Source organism: Portunus trituberculatus, chromosome 17 (genome assembly GCF_017591435.1).
Source record: "Portunus trituberculatus isolate SZX2019 chromosome 17, ASM1759143v1, whole genome shotgun sequence".
In the NCBI taxonomy this organism is placed as follows: domain Eukaryota; kingdom Metazoa; phylum Arthropoda; class Malacostraca; order Decapoda; family Portunidae; genus Portunus; species Portunus trituberculatus.
This window is the reverse complement of record NC_059271.1, coordinates 8060146-8085000: the sequence shown is the minus strand read 5'-3', so window position 1 is coordinate 8085000 and position 24855 is coordinate 8060146. Positions and strand designations below refer to the sequence as shown.

At 38.7% G+C, this 24855-nt stretch overlaps 1 protein-coding gene across 9 annotated transcripts in view; it reads left to right on the top strand.

Moving 5' to 3' along the window:
• Positions 1 to 24855, top strand: part of LOC123504770 — a 42497-nt gene that overhangs the window by 11916 nt on the left and 5726 nt on the right. For 3 of the 9 annotated variants that reach the window (XM_045255576.1, XM_045255582.1, XM_045255581.1), the window contains exons 4-19: positions 670 to 792; positions 1364 to 1461; positions 1685 to 1798; positions 2284 to 2345; positions 2998 to 3059; positions 5583 to 5712; positions 7202 to 7329; positions 7871 to 8141; positions 8692 to 8844; positions 9547 to 9732; positions 10861 to 11007; positions 11838 to 12068; positions 15395 to 15540; positions 17530 to 17643; positions 17942 to 18079; positions 18852 to 19011. In XM_045255576.1, coding sequence (XP_045111511.1) covers positions 670 to 792; positions 1364 to 1461; positions 1685 to 1798; positions 2284 to 2345; positions 2998 to 3059; positions 5583 to 5712; positions 7202 to 7329; positions 7871 to 8141; positions 8692 to 8844; positions 9547 to 9732; positions 10861 to 11007; positions 11838 to 12068; positions 15395 to 15540; positions 17530 to 17643; positions 17942 to 18079; positions 18852 to 19011 — 2263 coding nt within the window. Of the gene's footprint in view, positions 1 to 669; positions 793 to 1350; positions 1462 to 1684; positions 1799 to 2283; positions 2346 to 2997; positions 3060 to 5582; positions 5713 to 7201; positions 7330 to 7870; positions 8142 to 8691; positions 8845 to 9546; positions 9733 to 10860; positions 11008 to 11837; positions 12069 to 15394; positions 15541 to 17529; positions 17644 to 17941; positions 18080 to 18821; positions 19012 to 24855 lie in introns of those variants that run through there. The other 6 variants (XM_045255580.1, XM_045255584.1, XM_045255578.1 and 3 more) reach the window with 4 other exon arrangements.

Below are 24855 nucleotides of genomic sequence, written 5' to 3'. Positions count from 1 at the left end.
GCTTCCGCCCATTAGTGGCGCAGGCAAATTTTATTCTCAGGATCAGTTTTTCATTGTCCACTTGATCCATTCCATTAATCAATTTATAAACTTGTATCATATCCCCTCTCTCCCTTCTCTGTTCCAGGGTTGGTAGATCCATAGCCTTTAGTCTCTCCTCATACGTGTGTGTGTGTGTGTGTGTGTGTGTGTGTGTGTGTGTGTGTGTGTGTGTGTGTGTGTGTGTGTAATTCACCTCGGTCGTCTGCTGGTCACCCATCAAGTCTTCCCCATTACAGAGCGAGCTCAGACCTCATAGACCGATCTTCGGGTAGGACTGAGACCACATCAACACACAACACACACCGGGAAAGCGAGGCCACAACCCCTCGAGTTACATCCCGTACCTATTTACTGTTAGGTGAACTGGGGCCACACATTAAGAGGCTTGCCCATTTGCTCACCGCCACCGACTCGAACCCGGCCCTCTCGATGTGTGTGTGTGTGTGTGTGTGTGTGTGTGTGTGTGTGTGAGATATCAAATATTTTATCTCTCTCTCTCTCTCTCTCTCTCTCTCTCTCTCTCTCTCTCTCTCTCTCTCTCTCTCTCTCTCTCTCTCTCTCTCTCTCTCTCTCTCTCTCTCTCTCTCTCTCTCTCTCTCTCTCTCTCTCTCTCTCCATTCTGATCAGGTCAAGACTATACGCTTTCAAGTGCCAGTGTGTGGGTGACGCCTATGGACACAACTGTCAGTGGGGAGGAGAATGCAATGCACACAATCGCAACACTCTCTGCAGTACACATGGGGAATGCAGGTGAGTGTGCATTGACCTTGGCAATACACTCTAACTGCATAGGTATCTCAGCTACATTCCAGTAGTGGCTATTATTATGTGCATTTCATTATTTGTTTTGGCTTTGTTGATGTTTCTATTTTTGTTATTTTTTTGTGTTGTTCAGTTATCTTTCCTTTCTCAGTCTTCTCATGGATCTTTAGAGAATTCAGTCTGCATTCTTGATATATAATTGATTTTTTTTTTTTTCAGTCTGTTTATATCTCAGTAACATACAGCAAACTGACAACCAAGCTTATGAGGAATATAGATAGTTGTTATTTACTGACCCATGCAATTTAGTGCTTTGTTATGCTAATTTCACTTTGAACACCTTTCACTCATGTATCACAGCAGCAATAGGCAGGTAATGTTGCATGATTGTGCAGTAGTGGCAATGATAATTTCTTATATATTTATGGTTATATATTGATTACAGTATGTCAGTAATCAGTGAATATTGTTTTTGCAAGTATTATGCACCATGTGGGAGAGACAAGTTATCATACGAAGTTAGTTAGCTGTTTGACAGGTGGATAGCTCTTCTTTGCAGGTACTACAGAGGCAGCATCAAGTGTATGTGTGACCAGAATCACTTTGGCTACAGGTGTGAGCATCACATCTCCAGTGGCCAGCCTCTCCAGCCATCAGGTGAGGGAGCGGAACAAAGATACTTGCATACTGCTCACATAAGACAATGGCAACAAGTATCTCTCTCTCTCTCTCTCTCTCTCTCTCTCTCTCTCTCTCTCTCTCTCTCTCTCTCTCTCTCTCTCTCTCTCTCTCTCTCTCTCTCTCTCTCTCTCTCTCTCTCTCTCTCTCAAAGAAAGAGAATTATAGATTTAGATGACCTGACATATGATTCCTTTTCAAGCTTGTTGGGAAGTGGGACTGGAATGCAGCCACTTGTGTTCTCTGGTCAAGGAGCCACATTGCTTATGTCCTCCCCACCTGGTGTTGCACAACACCACACATTGCATCCCTCGAGGTGAGTGGGTGTTGGAAGTTCAAATAGACTCAGGTGTGAAGTCTCAGTTAAGGTGGTGGTGTTTAATTTGGAGTCTGTCATGGAATTAAATAAAGTTACATTCAGTTTAGTGGAGTATTTTGGGGTTTTTTCATGATTTGATAAAAATTTTGTTTGTCTAACTTTGATGAAATATTTTACTTGGCTTGGAGAAAATTGGATTTAGAGGCAGATCTTCATAGACGCTTAATAATTACTGTTAAATGTGAAATAAGTGGATGCAATTCACCACATCATCTCCTCCTCCTCCTCCTCCTCCTCCTCCTCCTCCTCCTCCTCCTCCTCCTCCTCCTCCTCCTCCTCCTCCTCCTCCTCCTCCTCCTCCTCCTCCTCCTCCTCCTCCTCCTCCTCCTTTCACTTCCACTTCCTTTTCCTTCCTCTTCCTCTTCCTCTTCCTTCACCACCACCTCCAAAACCACCCCTTCCTCTCGCTGCTGCTGCCGCAGCCCAGCTGGTGGACGTGACCGTGCAGCTCCTGGACAGCCATCCCCACCTGCCCCTGGACCAGGTGAGTCGCTCTCTCTGCTGGCTCTCTTTGCTGAATGGTAAGATAGGAAAGATGAGGAAGACAGACTTTGTATCACTGAGTTTGCCAGAAAGGTCATGAGTAAGTAAAGGCCTGTAAGCTATTAAGGATATTTTGAGGAAGCAAAACCTGGAGAATATTTGTTTTCCTAGCTGGTATGTCTGCTGTATGTGTTAAGTGATTACTTGAAGAACATTTTATATATTTATCCATAGACTACTATACAATAATGTATGTCTGTGATTCATCTAATGAGCAACTGTTGAATCACCCATTGTAAGAATGTAAGAAAGTGAGGGAAGCTGCAAGAGGCCACCAGGTCTACACATGGCAGTCCCTGTATGAACTTACTTACCTACTACCACCTATCATCCCAGTTCATTTTGTATTTGTTTTGTTTTAAAGCTCCCTATTGATTTAGCACTAACAGCCTGACTACTGAGTCCATTCCATGGATGTTAATACATTGTTTTTCAAGTGTACTCAAAGAAACGTTATGTATGTCATTTATATTTATGGTTATGAACTTCCTTAAAGTATAATTTTAAATGTCACCAGTAAATGTATTGAATCATAAATGAGAGAGCCACTCCTTATATTTCAAATACATCTAAGATTATGTTGCATTTGTCAGGTCACAGAACTGCTGAGGGAAGCCTGCATCACAGTGGTGAATGCCAGCTATGAGAATAGCAGGTGAGCTACTAACCTGTATTAGTCATCTACGAGTATCGAGTATGTGAGTGGTATGGGCTGCCATCAGCCTTACATTCTGAGTTAGTCTTTGGACATAAAACATCAGTTGGGACTGCTGTGGCTTGATGAATTCCTTGCGCACAATACAAGCAGCTGGATAAAACCTTCCTGTGTTGGATGACCAAAGTATCATCATGGAACGACTTTAAGGTGACCCTCAAGTTGGGAGTTGTGTGTTCCTGCTACAGCTTGCCTAGTAGTCACCACACCCCTTTCACACTCTGAACTCCCTGATCTCCCCTTCTTTCTCACCATCAATACCCGTACTCCTCACTTTCTCTTTCCACAAAGTTATACCCGATTTTTTTTTTTTTTTTTTTTTTTTTTTTGTGTGTGTGTGTGTGTGTGTGTGTGTGTGTGTGTGTGTGTGTGTAAATAGTGAAACAAACGTATACATGCTACACTGTTACAGCCACTAGTACAGGCTGTACCAGAATATATAATGCAGGTATGAGCATTGAGTTGTTAGGGCATTGCCTTGAGATGTTGTTCGTAAAGGATTTCTTTAATTTTTTGCATAAGGCAAGAGTGGATGGCTTGTCATTGTGATGTTAATTATACCTGGTTAGCCTCTCCTCCTTCTCTTAAGATGACTGGTATATGTGGGCAAAGAGAGAGAGAGAGTGCATTTACTTAGTTGTATTGTATAGGGTTCGAGTGGGGCTCATAGTGTCCTGTCTCTCTCCATATCTCCATTGATCTAGTTTTTCTTTAAAGTCATGCATACTATGTGCTGTGACAATTCCATTATCCAATGCATTCCATTTTTCCACCTTTCTGTGTGGAAAACTGTATTTTCTTGACACACTGCCTCATCCTGATCTTCTTTTCATGCCTTCATGTCCTTCCATCTTCTTCCATCAACAGTACCAGGTCTTCTTTGTCTATCTTTTCAATAACATTTACTATCTTATACATTGTTATTAGGTCCCCACGTTCTCATTTATCTTGTAAAGTTGTCAGTCCCATTTCCTTCAGTCGTTCTTCATATGTAAGGCCCTTTAATTCCAGCACCATCTTTGTAGCAATCTTCTGTATCCTTTCCAATTTTCTTATATCCTTTTTAGACCTCAGAGACCATACCACTGCTGCATATTCCAGCCTTGGGCGTATCATGCTTGTGATGATTATTTTCATACCTTTATCCATGTAATGAAATGCTACTCTTATATTAGTCAACATCTTATATGATAGTCCAAATATCTTGCTTATGTGTTTATCAGGGCTCAGATTTTCTTGTATGATCACTCCAAGATCTTTTTCCTCTTTAGTCTTCATCAAATAGTTCCATACTGTCTTCTCTTACTCTTTCCTAGTTCCATTATGTGCCATTTCTTTGCATTAAACTCCAATTTCCACTTCTTGCTCCATTCATAGATCTTGTTTAAAACTTCCTGCAACAGGAAACAGTCCTCTCTGGTTTTGATAACTCTTAGCAACTTTACATCATCAGCGAATAAATTTATTTAACTGTTTATCCCAATGTGAATGTCGTTTACATAAACTTGAAACATAATAGGGCTTTAACACTGACCCTTGTAGCACTCCACTAGTTACTTTACCCCAAGATGAGTATGTATCTCTAATCACAGTTCTCATTTCCCTATCCTTTAAATAATCTCTTGCCTATTCAAGCAAAGTTCCTCGCAGTCCTCCTATAATCTCAGATTCCAAATAAGTCTTCCATGCGGGACTTCATCAAAAGCCTTTTTAATGTCCAGGTATACTGTGTCTACCCATCCATCTCTGTTTTCAAGTCCTGCAATAACTCTCGAGTAGAAGCTTAATGAGTTTGATACACATGATCGCCCTGTCCTGAACCCAAATTGTCTGTTCGATATGATGTGTGTGTGTGTGTGTAATTCACCTCGGTCGTCTGCTGGTCACCCAGCCAGTCTTCCCCATTACGGAGCGAGCTCAGAGCTCATAGACCGATCTTCGGGTAGGACTGAGACCACAACACACTCCACACACCGGGAAAGTGAGACCACAATCCCTGGAGTTACATCCCGTACCTATTTACTGCTTGGTGAACAGGGGCCACACATTAAGAGGCTTGCCCATTTGCCTTGCCGCTCCGGGACTCGAACCCGGGCCTCTCGATTGTGAGTCGAGCGTGCTAACTACTACACTACGCTGTGTGTGTGTGTGTGTATGTGTGTGTTATTTGTTTATTCATCTTGTCTATAGGGCTTAATTAAGCTTGCCCATTCCTAACTGCTTAATAGTGTTATTCAGCATTCAAAAGCTAAAGTTTGCATATACCTCAGTTCAGCAATAAACATTTCATCAAGTATGTGTGACAATCCAAATTTTTTCTGATATTATTGTCTTCAGTGTTTGTAGAATGTATAATGAAGTTTTTTTTTTTTTGCTTATTTGACAAGTTCAATTGATACATCTTGGATGAGAGGTTCCTTCACTTTTATGCTACTCTAATATTATTACTCATCTTAAACAAAGTAGTAAGGAGTTTCACTTCGCAATGAACAAGTATCAGAGAAACTGCCTCCCAGAGAAAAGTCAGTGGGAAGCTGTGCTGGAGTCTTCTGTCAACCTCAACCTCCCCAAGCAAGATTTTCTTTGGGTCGGTGTAAGTATAATGTTATTTGACAAAAATGTAACCAAATGAGCTTTTTATTATAAAGCTGAGTATTGCTCCTTCCTTGAACTTCCCACAGAAGTAGTGACAAATTTATATGAAGTAAAGATAGTATTCTGGACAAAAGGCTTGAACCAGTTACAGATCAAAACCTTGACCAGAACATTAGGTCAATTCTTATAGGAGATATTGAGGCCATACTGCTAATCAGGTCTCAAGGTAATTTTAGGGGCTTTGTACTTACAATCACTATATGGTTTTCTTCCGCCATTTAACTTTAGTTTTTTTTTTTTTCTCTCTCTCTCTCTCTCTCTCTCTCTCTCTCTCTCTCTCTCTCTCTCTCTCTCTCTCTCTCTCTCTCTCTCTCTCTCTCTCTCTCTCTCTCTCTCTCTCCATTACACCTTAAATTCATTAGTTTATTTTCCTTAAGGACAAACCTTGAAGATAGAACATCTCTTGCTAACTTCAATCTTTAATTATTTCTGCCAGTTGAGTTGCCTTTGGAGCTTTACAAAAATTTACTTATGGCCATCCCAAAACCAATATACTTCTGCCATGTTTAAGAAGATTGTCAGCCCAGGGAAAGTTTTCTTTGTGCAACTTCCATCTTTCTGTTGGTGAAGTAAACCAATAGTAAGACAGCTGTTACTGTTGAAATAGAAAATTACTCTGGAAGTGATGGAAGCGATGCTGAGTGCCTGTATATGGCATAAAGAGCCCTTGTTGCAGCTAAACAAAGATTGTCTTTTTCAGCACTAATATGACAACCAGAAATAGAGCTATGGAGCTCCAGAGACAAAAATAACGGCATGCTCAGTAGTCTGCAGCTATTGCACTCTTATTGCCAGCTTTGTGAACTCTGAAGACCTCAATGCTTTATCTTTAATTTTTGTATGCAGTGATCTAGGTTGCTGCTTTTATCTAGAATTACATCAACCATAAGTATAATATGTATGTTTTTCATTATTATTAAACTATACATTTTAGGTAATATAGAGATCTGTGCTTTGATGTAGATGTTGATTTGTTTTGCATCCATTGCATGGCTTTTTGTAATGAATGTATTGAGGAAGACTGGCTGCAGTACAGTGGATCCTCATGAAGCTGAAAGTTAGTAACTGAAAGGTCTCATGATTCTCAACTTGAGAATTGTATGAGAAAGACTCCACAATAGTGCTATTATGGCTGCAAAAACAACCTAATTCTTACAATAGTAAAACTTGTCAATAGTAGATAGATATTAATCTTTGCAAGTACTCAAAATTCTCCAAAATGTCATTGCTTAATAAGATAATTTGCAGTACATAATTATCCTTTTTTATTTTCCATTTGTATGTTCAGCTTCAAAGCTGCCATTATCAATGAATCATTTATCATTATTATTTTTATATACTCCATGCTTGCAAAATATATGTGTGTCATCTCCTGTCACTGAGATGAATTTAATACACAAAAATGAAATTGAGATTTTCACCTACAGCCTCTCAACAAGTCTGTGGAAGAAGGGAATCTGGTGCTGAAGTGCACAGTGTATACATCATTGCTTCCTGTTCGTGTGTCCTTCTTCACTGGGCATCACCAAATATTCAGCAGGGAAGTAGAGTCATGGTGAGATGCATTTTTATGGTCAACATGAAAAAGCTAGGTTGTCATAAGGTTTGATGATATGTAGGATGCCATTATTTATAGTGCATAGGCTGTTCTCAAGTATCCCATAGTGAGCCAGCCACTTGTCAGGTTGCTCTGAGTGACACAAAAGAGATGCCTTTAGCAAAACAGTAAGAGATGCTCTAGATGGCAACATGGCAAAGCTTCTATTCTTAGTACCATGTGGGATGTGGCAGTCAGGTGCTGTGTTGGATTGCAAACTTTGAGAGAAGCATTGTATAATCTTTCTTATATTGTTGTTGATCTGTTATTGAAGAGCAGAGGACACAGCCTATGAGTATGTGAGAAACACTACCATAGATTTTCTGACAAAATCAGCATGCAGAAAATTTTCCTTTTATGTTTATCATACATGTTTCCCTTACTTTTGCTAAGTGACATGAAAGAATGTCTCATTTGACAAAACCAGGAAGTTAAGGAATGATACTGAGAACTCATTAATCTTTATAATGGTTGGCATGATCCCCAAATGTCTTTCCAGTTATGGACATTACCATGATGAAGTAATAACTTTCTGGCTTGAGAAAGATGAGGACTCCATAAACACTACTTGTTCCTTTAATAACATCTGTACCAACAACACAATCTGCACCATCACACTGATGGCGGAGGGATATGATCCTGACCTGGACTGGGAAAAATTCAGCGTGGAAGTCAGCCAGGGCAACACCACCACTCAACAGTCAGTGGTGGTGGAGGTCGACCCTCAGCTGGTGGTGGTGGTGCAGCCGCCCAGTGCTGCAGTGAAGAAGGTTAGGAAGGGGCAGCAAGGGTAGTGCTCTGCAGGAATTGCTGGTTTTGTTCATCATCATTCTTAGGGGGATAGAGTCTATGTATGAAGAATAATTATTCCTGAGAGATGAAGTTATTAGTATTCAGCTGTCATGTCATTTTGTTTTGTATCTAATATAAGTTTTTAAATCCAAATCACTGTTGTAAGAAAAATTTTACATCTCTGGGATTAGTGAAAGCTTTTGTTTTCTTCCTTTTTATTCTCAGTCTTGAGATAAGCAAAGATTTCTTGTAGGGGAATAGACAATGCACTGTAAGCATGTTCAGGGATTATTTATTTCCTTACTTTATTGTGAAGTGTCACCTGGTTGTGATGGTGGTGGGGAGGAGGTTTGGTAGGCAGGACTCTGAAGAATTACAAACCATAATGAAGGAAGATAAGCTACTATCTTATGGAAAAGTAGATTCTTAAGTGCAAACCATGCACAGATCAGTTTGGCTTTCTTTACAAACAGGAAGGGTGCTGGAGATTGACTTGAGAGAGATTTGACTTGTGTCTTTATTCCCCAGAGTGGCAACACCACCTTGATATGCACTCTTATAGGGGACTGGAAATGGAATGAGGACTGTGAAATCAGTTGGGTGTTCCCTGTGGACAGTGGCGTCTTTGAAGTGGAGACACCTGCATGGAATGTATCATACTTGTACATTAAGGACCTAGAGGTAAGTTATCTTATTTTCTCTTTATTTTCCTTTCTTAATTCCTTTATTTTTAACCTGGTAAACTATTTTCACCTTAACATTTCTTTCCTTTGAATTTTTTCCTAATGTTTTACAGCTGCTTATGGTCTCTCTCTCTCTCTCTCTCTCTCTCTCTCTCTCTCTCTCTCTCTCTCTCTCCAAAATTTTCTTTGGCTGTCTTTTTTTGTGTATGTGTGAATAAAAAGGTTCTATTTGTTGATAATGTACCATTGTGAATGCCAGGATGGAAGGAAACACACAGACTAGGATCCCAGGTAGTGCATGGCAGTGCATTATGTGCATTGATGATCACCTTCAAGGGTTAGGAAAGGTTAAGATGGAATAGAAATAGATGAAGAACATTGGTTATGCTAGGATAGGATTTGCATCACCTCTAACAAAAATATGTGTATCTAGGTACAGTAGTTGGGAAAGTTTCCCAGTGGTATGATTGATAAGGAATGTTGCTATTAATGGTATACAATTTTTAATTTTCTATCTTATCTTAAGGGTTTGTAACGTATTCATGACTTGGGTACTGCTTTAGTATAATAATGAAATGTTTCTATTTATTTTTCTGGGTACTGCTTTAGTATAATAATGAAATGTTACTATTTATTTTTCTGGATCACTGGAGAGACAGTATATAGAGAAAGATAGTTGAGTCGACTTATCTACTTCCAGCGATCCATTACTGTTTCGTGTGAAGTGGCAATTTGGCGATTCTGTGACGACAGAATGAACAGGAGCACAAGTGTGTGTGTGGGCCGAGGGTGCAAGCCAGAGGTGGTGACCATCCACTGCCTGGAGCCAGAAACACTCTTTTGTCCAGAGCAGAAGGACGCCTCACAAACCTGGCACATCACACCTGTAATTATGTCGGGTATTATTGTTGATACCTTCTTTTATGTTAACACTCTCACATCTAGAATGATGTCTTTCCTCAAGTCTCCTTTGCTTTGTTAAAGAACCTGAAGTATTTGTAAACACGGTTTTTGCATTACTACAACTGTAGCCTGTGGCATGACTTCCCTCTCTTTGTATCCTTCACCTTTCCACAGTGCAAGTTTTTGGTTTTTGCAAGGGAGTTATCAGGACACCTTAGAAGATAGTGATGTACATAATTATCTGCAATCATTCATTTTCTTTTCATGTGACAGTAATTTGGACTAGATTTATTTTTGTTACCCTTGTTTAGTTTTCTGTTGTAAAAGATAATTTTTGTCATGTATTTACAGTGGAACCTCATTTCATGATCACCAAATTTTTCTTACATAAATTTTGTCTTGGTCTACAAACAGAGTTGCTAGCTTTGGCACAAGATGGTGTGGTACACTGTAAACAGTGTTTCTTGTTTGTTTTTTTAAGAAAGCCATACCAGCAAAGCATCTTGAGAATAATGCTACTGTTCAATCCACACAAAGAAAAATTGGAAATAAGAACTTTATTACAAATGTGGAACACAAGAAAAAAAATTTTCCCAAGATGCTTTGCTGGTATGGCGAGTCTCAGGAATCATGAAATTTCATTAGATGTTTGTTTGGGCTGCCATATCTGTCATCACAGCAGATCGCAGCACAGAGGCACCTCACCTCTAGGACAGCTAATGATGCATGGTGAATGTTGTCAGGAAGATCAGCCTATGCCATCTTGGTGTCAGTTGGACACCGTTCTATAGTAGCAATGATCCTTTGTTTCCTCCAGCTGAGATGTGTAGGAAAGCATATGATAGAGGATAGATGCTGCAGGGACCACAAGGTGCATGTAAAGTCACACTCCCAAACAGCCCTGGTGTCCAGGAACAGATTGATATATTTCACATTGATTCCTATGGGAAAAATTATTTTGTTTCACAAACATTTTGGTTCACAAACAGCCTGCAGGAGCGAATTAAGTTCATGTAGTTATGTTTGTTTGTTTGTTTTTAATCAACCTGGGCAGTTATACAAACAAGCAGGCTTGCCCATTATCATCGTGTAGTGTTTTGTGTACTTTTAGGTGAATGCTATGAGCTACAGTAACTGTCCAGAAGGCTTTGATGGGATCAGCAAGAGGGTTTGTGAGCTTGGGCAGAATGATGCAGCAATATGGGCTGAACCAGACTACTACCACTGTGTGTATCAGCCCTTCAGCACGTTGCTAAAAGTAATGTATTTTTGCTCACCACTGTTATATTCATTGAAGGATTTTGTCATTTATGCAATTATGTAAAAAGTAGATTTTTCATAGAATTAAAGAAATAAGATACATCCAGTGGCATGAACCATCTCCCAGACACCACACAATGCAGTCCCATGTAATTTCCACATTTTGCTAAGCCATAGATATAGATAGGCTGTATGCTGTAAAGTCATGAATCTCAATCAGTCTCATCACATATCTTGATCAAATTACACAAATCTGCTTACATTATAAAAAACACGTACAGCACATGGCAACACAATTTTTTTATTGCTGACCCACCTAGTGGCAGCTTGCATTCTAAGACACATTCCAGAAGCTTCTGAAAGGTCTGGAGTGCACAATAGCAGAGTTGTTATTTCACTTCACATCTCGATATTTTAAATCTTTGTCACTTTTTTTGGTCTTGTATGATCGAGATTTATGATTCTACTGTACTAGGAGTCACTGACATTATTTGGACAAAGAGGGAATTTTTTCTCCATTCCCAAGTTCATTTGGATAATGGGATAAGGAAGAGAAATAAAACAGGTAGAGTGAAGACTAACATGGATGTATCTGAAATTTTGTCCTGTAGTTATTGTTTTATGTTTAAGGATTTGTCATCTGTCAGTGATATGTTTCTCAACATCAACTAGTATGATGCAGTCATAAACCTCAGTCTAACAGTCCAACCTACATTCAGCTAACCACAGACTTACTCATTGGTTAACACTTTTTATGTCTATCTTTAATGAGACTGCTAGGGAAGTACATCTTATCTAACTTATTGAATAGATATGTATCTCGCATAGAGGCCTGTCATGCGTTACTTGAAGAGAGGCTTCCATGTTGCTGTGGACTGCAACAGCACTGTGATGGAAATAAAGCAGCTCTTTGAAGCAAGGAGGAGTATGCTGCTGCCTCGAGAACATGTCTTCATCCAAGATCAAATGAAGTATTTATTGAAGCCTGGTGTCACTCCTGTTGACATAGAGGTGTTCTTGAGATTCTTCCAAGAGATTAGAAAGAAGATGGCATCAAATGTAAGTGAATAAATTGTTGTAGATGATTTGGTGGGCAAAGAGAAAGTAACTGTTTGTAAATAAATAATGAATGGCCGTGGACATCTGTCATAAACAGGATTAAACTACTATTTGATAGATTTCCAAGACATCTAGGGTTGCTTTGTAAGATATAAGGATATCAGTAGATTGGACAGAAGCTATCATTATGTCAGTCTTGAAGGAGAAGGCTTATAAAAATGAATGTGTGAGTTATAGAGGTATAGGAAAATTAAAATGACTACAATTAATAAAGATAACGGAAGGTTTAGAAGTGTGTATGATAATGCATAATATTTTATTGAGGACAGCAGTTCAAAAATGTAAAAAAAAAAAATTGAATATTTATACTTTATTCATGAACCTTACAAAGTAATGATGACCCTCACTAACATGGACTAATAGAGAGAAAGGTTGGTCCAACAAAAACTAATGTCCGACTTATTCAAATTTACACCCCCCACCTCTCACCAAAAGAAAAAAAAAATCAGTGGACAGTTCAACTCAGACTTTATGGGGGCATTATAAGATTTATTTATTTAATTTTGAAGAGGTTAAAATTTTTAGGATTACTGTTGTCTCTCCGAAACCTTCAGACCCTAGATTACCAGATGGTGTAATTTATATTTTGATAATTGAATACCCTTCCCAACAGGAAGCTATTTTAAATGTTTCGTGCAGTTGCATCGTAGCATGACTCATGCCCTACACAGTATGTGGCTAGGTGTCAAGAGGGGAGGTGCATCATTTAGCTCTCTAATTTTTTTTTAGAAATAACATCCTTAAAGAATCAGAAATTTCAAGAAAAGACAACAAGAAACAAACATATCATTGCAAGACAGCTGTAGATGACAGCTGGATCTTGAACCCTCTCCTCCCCTCTCCCCTCCATCACATGTGTTATCTCCCGCTCCTAGACTCTCCTCTTTTCCTCACCCCACGCCTCACTGCCATGCATCTCCACTCTCTGTCATAAGACTGCTATGATCTTTTCAAACACTGTTTTTTCTCACTACCTTCATGACAACTGTACACTATATAACTATAACAATAACACTATTATGAAAGATTATTTTGAGACAGAGGTATAAAGCTGGAGCATACGAGTAATAATTACTTCAACACATTAGTAACGACTCAGAGAGTGTCCAGTTCAGTCATAAAACAGCATATTGCAATGACGCTGCTGATGGCTTCCTCTGAACCCTCACATACGAATGAATAATATTTTCTAGAGAAGCAGGGATCTGATGCATTATCATCTGTCATGCTCCAGGAAGGTACCATTGTATACACAATCAATAGTGAAAATTTCATGTTAGTCAGATGAATACAAATAGCAAAACAAGGACAAAATTATGAAAAATCTTGAGGAGTGAATACAGTGGAGACTCAATATTCAAACGTCTAAATACTTGAACTTTTCAATACTCGAATGCCAAAGTTTGATTTAATACTCAAAGAAATATCTGATAGTCAAACGTTGACACACATGGTTGTAAACAAAGGCTCCCTAGCATCCACCCTTACCCCTCCGCCAGTTGTGACTTGTGCTGCCGCGGTCATCAGAATAACATTCTCCTGTATTCTATCTGTAGTCTTTCATTTATAAACATACATTAACACCAAAGGCTTATTAGTGGTGAAAATATCTGGTAATCAAACGGTCGCACATTTGGTCATATACAAAGCTCTGTCATCTCCCGTTTCGCAGCCACCACTATACCATTCTGATACAGTATTACTGGTAATACCGGTATAATGGATGCCGGCACACATCCCTAGTCCTGCCATGTCTTGGGAAAAACAACAATCTTCTGCATTCTGTCAGTAGTTATTCATTTAGAAACTTACAAGGGCACCAAAGAGGCTTATTAGTGATGAAAATAAAAAATTTAGTGAGAGTGCAAGTGTTGGTGAGCCACAGCTCTCCATTAGTGGGTTCACAGAAATCACACCAGGAGAAAAGTTACGATGACGTTTTCGTTCATCCTCCGGCTACCTCCCTCCTTCTCCCCTCTTCTTAACTTATGGTATATACAAATCAAAATAGTAAAAAAAATTGCATTGAAATTTTTACTAACTTGAGGTTTTGCTAAGTTTAGAACGAATTATCCGATTTATAGGTATCAATAGTAGAATTTTTGATACTTGAACAGCCATGTGGAACTAATTAAGTTCAAGTATTGAATCTCCACTGAATCTAGAAAAGTGTTTTTTTACACTTCAAAATTTTTCACAAAATCGGTATAAACTCTGATCCATTTTGTTTGGTATTATTTTAAACTACAACTAAATTGCAATATTTTGTTGGAATTCGATTTTTTATAATGTCAATAGAAAATGAGATACAGAAAAGTGAAAAAAATCTTTTTGAAAAAAAAAATCCAGGGCGCGCAGTTCACTTCGGACTTTAGTCTTTGGGTCAGTCAGAGTCTGATTTATTAGAAAATCCAAGTTATCGGTGTCCAACAATATAATACACCTGACCGGATACCAATTTTGGATGCAGTGAATGTGTGTGATGTGAGTAGGAGGATGCTGAATAGAATTAATTTTTACCTTCAGTTCAAATGCATATATCATGATAGTTGGAGAAGTATGTGGTTGTTTTGAACTTTTGGGGGTGTGTGTGATGTTCCTCCTGCTGCATAGCTTATGCAGTAAGGGAGATGAAAAAGTTGATGTTAGAATGGAAATAAATGTCTGATCATAAATGTGGTGTAGATCAAGGGTTCTCACCCTGGGGTTTGCAAATCCCCCAGGGATTCACAAGAATATTTCCAGGGATACTTAGATGGCTGATCTAATAATATTCTTTGCAGTATACTATTGCATATTGAATTAATGTCAGTCATTAAATTAACATTATGTTCGATGTCAGATTAATGTGGGTTCGGGTTGATGATCTTATATAAATTCATGAGGTTCTTAACGAGAAAGAGGTTGAGAACCCCCAGTGTAGATGATGTTTGGATTACAAGAAATAAGAATGGCTAACAAATATTAATAGTGTGCCAAAGATGGAAGTGCAAACACAAATAAATTGAATTGCAAAAGAAGCTTAGAAGATGAGACAGATCAAAGTTATGAAAGCAAGGAAGGTTTTGTATGTGTAGGATATATAATGAAAGAAATAATGCTAAAATTAAGGTGAAAAAGAAGTCAATTGTTCACTGTTGTAGTTTGCATCTGCCAGTTCAAAGTTCCTTGAGAGCCCAAGTACAATGAAGGTTTGGTCTCATTGTGTTGTGGGAAGAACATGTTGACTCATTACATTCACAGTGGTGATGCAGCACTCTCTCCAGGATGCATGGCAGCTGATACCGCTAGCGAGGACTTACCTGAACCTGGTGACAGGTCAGAGGGGCGCCTGTGTGCTGGATGACCTGGTGCTGTTAGTGCAGGACATTCCAGCAGAGTGGGAATACTCCAATGAAGAGCACAGCAAGAGGTGAGTATTGTGTGTCCTCCATAATGTTACAACAAGAACCCTTATGAACATGACATTTGCTAGTTTTACTGTTGATATTTTCTTCTACCATTGGAAGGTATCCTACATTCAACCTGTTTGTGAGAAGGATGACCACTTTCATATCTGAGACTTTTTTTGACTGGTTTTATGCCTCTGACAAGAGTCCTTCTTTTGCTTTACTTAATTTTAATGTTTTGTTCTGCAGCATCCTTCTCTTGTCAGAGTTTCATGCTGAGAATTTTGTTGATCATTATAGATCATCATCACATTGCTGGATTAAGACTTTGATTAGAGTTATAAAGATCTGGAATCACCACATTACTTTACTTGTAGATTTTGATTCTGCATTACAGGAGACAAGTCCATTCATTCACAATAAAACACAGTTAAAAAAGATATTGGAAAAAAAACCCTATTGAGTTCCAGTATTCTAAGTGAGGTCAAATGAGATAATCAAATATTGGGTAATAAGAGTCCCATGTATAACGCAAGAACAGGGTGTGTTAAGTCAAGGTTTGGAAGGTGCAGGATGAGAGAGTGAGAAATATACACCTCCATGCCAGACACTACCACTTCTGTTATGTGCTTAGTACATAGAGTCTGGTGTCTGACAAGGAAGCATTAGTCATTCCAAGGAAAATCAGAGTAGTATCTCCACATCAACTCAGAGGCAAAATGCCTGAGGCACTTCCACTTTCCTAAGGAGGGATTGGAGCAATAGAGCAGGATGCAGGTATAAGGTTATTAATGGAGCAGCATAAACAGAAGAATTAGAGGTTAGGGAAAGTTAGAAAAAATTTGGGCCTGTCTTCAAGATGTCAGTAATATGAGTTGGATGTTGCATTAGATCAGTGATTCCCAACCTTTTCTATTCTGTGGCCCCTGACCATGGCTCCATTCATTGTCTGTCACCTTTTTAGTCAATTATTACTATTTATGAATTATGTAATGGTGTCAATATCTAAAGGATAAGAACAGGGTATACTATTGTAGATTTGGACTTAAGAAGTCAGTTTTTAAGCTCCTGGAGTGCTTGTGTGAGATAGAAATCCAGTTTAATTCAAAACCATAATTTTCATATTACTCTGTGGCCCCCCAGAAAGTATCCCATGGCCCTCAGGTTGGTAACCACTGCACTAGATGATCTAGGTTGTGGAGGATACCAAAGTTCACCAGGTTGGTCTGTAAAGCCAAGACTGGTGATGTACATTAAAGTCTCTCAGCATAAAGATCTCCACAAAAGGGAGGAGAGTGAGAGTATGTTCCTCTTTACAAGTTAGATAGTCAAAGAATGTTTTATAATTGGAGAAGTTAGGTGAGAATTATACAGCACACATGAGAGTGACTCTTCTGTTACAGAGATGGGCAAACTTTTCAATACAAGGGCAACATTATTTATTAATCCAAAACAGTTAATATTTAGAACAGACAAAATGAAAGGCTTTTAAAGAAATATACTCACATCTGTGGGAGAAAAACAGATGTTCACAATATTATTTGGCGTTGCTTGGTAACCTCCTCTATCAAATTTACTAACATTTGGAGGGCTGCATGAATTCCTTTGAGCCATAGTCTGCCCACACTTGTGTTAAAGCCAGATGATAGGAAATTCAGAAGATTCAAGAGTTAGGGCACAGAGCAAGTTAAGTCAATATACACATAGACTTAAAATTCTGCTTTGCTTTGAAAATTGATATAAAAGTAAAAGAGGACAAATGAGGAGGAGTGTCAGTTGCCTCAGAGACTTGTGTTTCAGTGCAGTGAGGAAAAGTAGAGAAATGGTGTTCCACTGATTAAAAATTAAATCTAAGGCTGTGTTTCAGTGCAGTGAGGAAAAGTATAGAAATGGTGTTCCACTGATTAAAAATTAAATCTAAGGCTGTAAATGTTGTTGGAATTAATGAAAAGTGAATTCACTTATGTGTATATTTGTTTATTTATTTTCTCATATATCTTCTGCATTATCAGACTGCATTTGGAAATGGCAGTACAAGCAAAGGAGGGGAAGGCATTGCATGCAGGTGCACTTGTGTTCCTGGATCCCAGGAGCATTCCAGCAGGTGTTGTGTATGACACAGAAAGGTCAGCTCTAGAGCCTCTAAGTTTATTGTAGTTAAATTTGATTCACATGAAAGACCTGTTAAAAATTTGAATATGATATACTTGAAAATGGCAAAGAACCAAAATTATTCATCAAGTTTTGGAAGTAATTTGGAATCTCCTGTGAGCAGAGATGTCAGTCCAGAAAGTGAAGGGTGCAGGTATTTGTGTCTTAGCAAGGGGTAGCTTTATATAGTCCTTTTAATGATGTTTGAGTCAAGATTTTGTTTGATAGTCTATCTCTATGGGTGACCTGAACCTTGTCTTGTTTTCCACACAGCAAGCAGCAGGTCCATGGCCACAAGCTAACTGGGCCGGTGGTGGAGATTGTGGTATCCACCAATAATGACATGTCGCTTGTTGCTGAGAACATCACTGTGAACATGTCCTACTATGACCTAGATGTGACCACAGAAAGGTATTTCATGTTACTGTGATATGCAGGTTTGTGTTGATATTTCTATGGCTTGATAGAAACCTATTAGTGATACACATTTATAAGCCTTTTGTAGTTTTTTGTCATATAATTTGTAAAGACAGTTAGGCTGGGACCACATGAGCAACTTTTGTGTTTGCCATACTGGTGAACACACTGAAGCATGTTTCAGTGACCGTGTTTTGACTGACCCACACCACAGAGTCGCCTGTCTGTATGGGCCATTGCCACTTGGCTTTGGCAATTTTATTGATGTAGTCATTGCAGTGTATGTCCCATATTGCAGGCCAATCTTCAATTTCAATAATGAATCAATCTATATCAAGTGTAGCCATGGTATTGGTATATATGATTTGTAAAGAGGGAAATGTGCTTACTCCTCAACATTTGGCATGTGACTGCCCGTAGCAGTCACATGTCAGTCACTCAGCCACAGCCATTCATGTGCACGGGTCCTTGAGACAAAGTCATGCTGCTTTGTGGCAAGGGTGAATGACAGCTCAGTACAGTGGCTTGTCACAGATGCTTAAGTGCACAGAACAGTTTCTAAACAATGGTAATTTATGGAGACCCACATCCCCACCACAGAGTTGCTATGTGTTCCTGGCCTTATAGTCAGCAGCACAATCAAGAGACCACAATCATGAGTGATGTATTTTGTGGTTGCTTTATGATTATCAGGTAATCCTGGAAATTTTGTTGTGAGATATTTTATCTTCTCAAGGGCTGAGAAGTAATGATGCAGTGCATACAGGAATGTGTGTGGTGGAGCTAAGGTGTCTGGGACTCTGGCAGAGACTCTTAAGTGGGATCTGACCAGGTGCACTGTGCTGAACCCAGGACACAGAAGTAGGAGGATTACCAGGTGCCACTGTCAGGGCCCTGGAGTGTTTGCTTTCATTAAAATGCCAGAGGTAAGGAAAGTTTCTGTATAATTAATCAAAATTTCAAAAGATGGCTTAAGACAAAAATACTTTCATTACTGAAAATCTTAGCTCTTCATCATGGTGTGTGAAAAGGACTCCCTTGTTTTCATCTTGACCTATGGTATACAGTGGAATCTTGGGCTACAAGTGCCTTGTTGCAAGTAAAAGATAATATGATAAACACATCCAATTCTCCCAACAGATAAACTTTTGCAGTTTGTTACTCATTTTAAATAGCAAAAAGAACAACTAAGATGTTACTTAAGAATGTCTGGTGTGCTGCTGCTTTGGAAAAGGCTATAATAGGAAAAAAATTATTGCGGTACACACTTTGTTGACCTCAAGGCAGTACGGCCACTTGATTTGTTTTTGTTCTTTACTTGATTTAATATATATATATATATATATATATATATATATATATATATATATATATATATATATATATATATATATATATATATGTGTGTGTGTGTGTGTGTGTGTGTGTGTGTACTATTGAAGTCAACAGCGAGGTCTGCATTATTCTTTTTGTACAGCGTAGTGCGCACAGGGTGTTGTCCGGTTTTAGTTGGTAGAGTAGTGTCTACCAACTAAAACTGGACTAACGCACTGTGCGAAAACACAAAATACGCTGTACAAAAAGAATAATGCAGACCTCGCTGTTGACTTCAATAGTACATGCATTCAAAATGGTCTACTCCCGAAATATATATATATATATATATATATATATATATATATATATATATATATATATATATATATATATATATATATATATATATATATGCACACACACACACACACACAGTAAGTCTTCGTTTTATGGTACATATGCGTTCCCGAAAACCTTACCGCAAATTGAAATTACCGTATACCGAACCCATTATAACATGTAATAATAGGGAATGCGTTCCAGCACGTCAAAAATCACCCCTACAGAAATGAAAACACATGAAAATAATCATTAAAAAAATTAAGTACTGTGCAAAACAAATAAACAATGTTTTTATTTACCTTTCACTCACCATGTATTCTATCAGATGATGTCCCTCCCGAGGCAAAGGGACAGTAGGGATTTCAACCCTTACTCATCTTCCGCTGAGTGGGCAGACGACGATAAGATGTCGTCGTCTGCACTGTCGGAAGCAAATGTGGAAGGGCCAGCTGTAGCAGGGTCGGCACATTTCACTGGTTTGAAGAAAGAGTATATGGAGGAAGGGCCAGCTGTAGAACTGTCGGTAACAGATGCGGAAAGGCCAGCTGTAGCAGGGTCGGCAGGTGTGACAGGAACGGCTTGAAGAACAAGTAGATGGAGGATTGTTTGATTTTTCTTTTTTTCATCATGGATTTCTTGATAAATCTTGACACTTTTCTCTACGCCATAAGCCACTTTGCTACTCCTGACAGGATTTGGGTCACGTTCCTTCAGGGTTTACAGAGCTTTTTCGATACCACCAAGACATTCTGTAAGAGTTTTGATGTCCAGGTCATGCACAGGTTCTTCTTCCTCGTCTCCCTCGTTTTCTTCCTCCTGTGATGCCTTGTCTAGGTCTATAAGTTCATCATATTATGAGAGAGGTTCAGCATGGCTTTCCAAAAGATCTTGAACATCATCATCATCTACTTCAACAAAGTCAGCCCTATGGCACAGATTTACTATGTCATTTCTGATCACACCGATGTCTTCAGCGAAGCCTGGGAAGTCATGCGCGCATTCTGTTCATACTTTATTCCACGCCAAGTTCATGGTAGACATCTTCACTTCGTCCCAAGATGACGATGTTATCTAAGGCGTGCTTGATGTTATACGACTTCCACCATTCACTGATAGTGGGCTTGCCGGGCTCATCTGTGCCCTTTATCTGTTGCTACATGGTTTGCTGCTGGTAGTAGGCTTTAAGTGTTTGTCATGATTATTATGAATATATTTGTGCTTACTATAGACCCTTTAATATTCCATTTATTCATCTAATTAGTAATGCATGTAAGTAATATTAATGCAGTTAAAAAAAAAAAAAAAGGAGGGGAAGAGATAACAGGCTCCAAGGGTGGTCAAGTTAAAGCCAGTACTGTGAGTGGTGGGGAGGTGTGGCGTGGATGACGTCATCACTCCTGCTCCCCCGCGCTGGGCCTTCTCGGATGACATGAGTGGATACCGTATCTGTGATTTTTTCTTATCATATATCAAATCGAAGGTAGTACTTTCCAAATACCGTAACTGTGAATTTACCGGATAAAGAACTACCGTATAACGAGGACTTGCTGATATATATATATATATATATATATATATATATATATATATATATATATATATATATATATATATATATATATATATATATATATATATATATATATATATATATATATATATATATATATATATATATATATATACACACACACACACATACACACAGTAAGTTCTCGTTATACGGTACATATGCGTTCCTGAAAACCTTACCGCATATCGAATTTAACGTATACTCGTACCGAACCCATTATAACATGTAATAATGGGGAATGCGTTCCAGCACGTCAAAAGTCACCCCTACAGAAATGAAAATACATGAAAATAAGCATTAAAAAAAAAACAATAAAAGTAAAGTACTGCGCAAAAGAAATAAGCAGAAATTTTTTTTATTTGCCTTTCAATCGCCATGTATTCTATCAGATGATGTCCTTCCCGAGGCTAAGGGACAGTAGGGATTTCAACCCTTACTCATCTTCCGCCAAGTGGGCAGACAAGGATAAGATGTCGTCGTCTGAACTGTCAGAAGCAGATGGGGAAAGGCCAGCTGTAGCAGGGTCAGCAGTTGTGATAGGAACGGCATGTCTGACTGGTTTGAAGAACGAGTAGATGGAGGACTGTTTAGTTTTTCTTGTTTTTTCATCATAGATTTCTTGATAAATCTTGACACTTTTTTCTACGTCATGAGCCACTTTGCTACTCCTGGCAGGACTTGGGTCACGTTCCTTCAGGGTTTCCGGAGCTTTTTAGATACCATCGAGACATTCTGTAAGTTTTGATGTCCAGGCCACACACAGGTTCTTCCTTGTCTCCCTCTTTTTCTGCCTCCTGTGATGCCTTGTCTAGGTCTATAAATTCATCATTTGAGAGAGATTCAGCATGACTTTTCAAAAGATCTTGAACATCATCATCAACTTCATCAAAGTCAGCCCTATGGCACAGATTTACTATGTCATTTCTGATCGCACCGATGTCATTTTCAGCGAAGCCTGAGAAGCCATGCGCGCATTCTGGCCATACTTTATTCCACGCCAAGTTCATGGTAGACGTCTTCACTTCGTCCCAACATGACTTGATGTTATCTAAGGCATGCTTGATGTTATACGACTTCCACCATTCACTGATAGTGGGCTTGCCAGACCCATCTGTGCCTTTTATTAGTTGTTGCATGGTTCGCCGCTGGTAACAGGCTTTTAGTGTTTGCCATGATTATTATGAATATATTTGTGCTTACAATAGACCCTTTAATATTCCATTTATTCATCTAATTAATAATGCATGTAAGTAATATGTAATGCAGTTAAAAAAAGGGGGGAGGGGAAGATATAATAGGCTCCAAGGGTGGTCAAGGTAAAGTCAGTACTGTGAGTGGCGGGGAGGTGTGGTGTGTATGACGTCTTCAGCCCTGCTCCCCCGCCCTTGGCCTTCTCGGATGACGTGAGCGGATACCGTATCTGTGAATTTTTCTTACCGTATAACGAATTGAGGGTAGTAATTTTCAAATACCGTAACTGTGAATTTACCGGATAAAGAACTACAGGTTGAACCTCCTTAATCCGGTATTCTTTCATTCGGCAACACCTGTAATCCAGCAAAATTTTTGTTTGCCGGAATTTTTTAATTGGCCGGAGTAATTTGCCGGACCGCCGCCAGGAAGCGGCGGCGCTGTACTATGTTTTGGAGCCTGGGCATTCTGGGTCAAATTTGGATCAGTACCATGCTGCTGCTAATTGCAAGCACCACCCCCCCAGGTGCATAAAAAAAAAAATTTCTGTAATATTTGCCCCTAAACATGGCTTCCAAAGCAACCAAGAAGTGTTAGTGTTGTGTGTGAACCAAAAAAAAAAAAAAAAAAGCGCAAACATATGACAATATTGAGGAAGCTAGATAAAGGTGTTTCAGTGCGGAGTCTATGCCAACGGTACAACATTGGCTCATCAACCGTCTATGATATAAAAAAGCAGAAGAATCAACTTCTCAAGTTTTACAGTGAGTGTGAGAACAAGAACATGGAGGTTCGTAGAACACTTAGGGAAGGTAAAAGCAGTGATTTAGACAGTGCGCTCATACAGTGGTATAAGCTTCGGCGCGCTGGTAATAATGGCGCAGGCAAAAATTTTCCATGCTGAAGTTAATTTACGTGTTTTTTCTATATACTTCTGCAAGTATATTTTCATGTACAACTATCATATATCAAAACAATGTTAAAGCTACACTTGTATAATACAGGGTAAGTATATAGAGAGTGTTTTGGGAACCACATATAATTCGGAATTTTCCATGGCCCGGCAAGTCTAAGGTCCGGTGGTTGCTGGATTTGGGAAGTTCAATCTGTACTGTATAACGAATGCTTACTGTACTATCCTCGATTCTATTACGGTAAGAAAAATTCACAGATACAGTATCCGCCCATGTTTTGTTTACACTGTACCCTAGCGCCACCACAATAATCAGTCTCTTCCCGCATTTCCTACTGAACACAAGTTAAATCCTTATGGCGTGTTTTTTTGTTGATATTATCACGATGCACAGTGACGCACCCATAATGGCCCCAAAACATTCTGCAGACACTGCTGGAGTTGAAAAGGCAAACCAAAAGAGGAGTAGTCTGACAGTGGAGATAAAATTATATATTTTGAAGAGGAAAGAGCAGGGAGAAGGTACGTCTACCTTAAGTCGAAACTTGGGCCTAGCCCAGCCGACAGTCTGGACGGTGTTAAAGAATCGTGAGGCTATAAAAAAAAAAAGCTGGGGAGAATATAATGGATCTGCAGAGCAGAGACTCGTCTGCCCACTCAGTGGTAGATGAGTAAGGGCCGAAATCCCTACTGTCCCTTAGCCTCGGAAGGGACATCATCTGATAGAATACATGGCGAGTGAAAGGAAAATATAAACATTTTCTGTTTATTTCTTTTGCTCAGTACTTTACATTATTTTATAAGACTATTTTCATGTATTTCCATGTTTTTCGACGTGCTGGAACACATCATCTATTATTACATGTTATAATGGATTCGGTATACAGTAATTTTGATTTGCGGTAAGGTTTTCAGGAACGCATATGTACCGTATAACAAGGACTTACTGTATATATTAAATATATATATATATATATATATATATATATATATATATATATATATATATATATATATATATATATATATATATATATATATATATATATATATATATATATATAGGCAACCCCCGTTTAACGAAGGTTCACACAACGAAATTTCACTACAACGAAGGTTTCGTTTTACTTTCACCTGCTCGTTTAACGAACACCAAACTCGCTTTAACGAAGTTTTATCCAGGTAATTTTTTTCCAAATTTGAAAGCCCCACCGAATCATGCATATATATGTATATATGGGGAACTTTAAAAATGGCAATTTTTGGTCCTTGGTCGCAAAATTTGAACTCGCAAAATTGGAGTAAGCACTGTATATATATATATATATATATATATATATATATATATATATATATATATATATATATATATATACACTAAAAATCCTTAAATCCGGAACCTTATAATCCGGAAATCCTTATAATCCGGAAAAT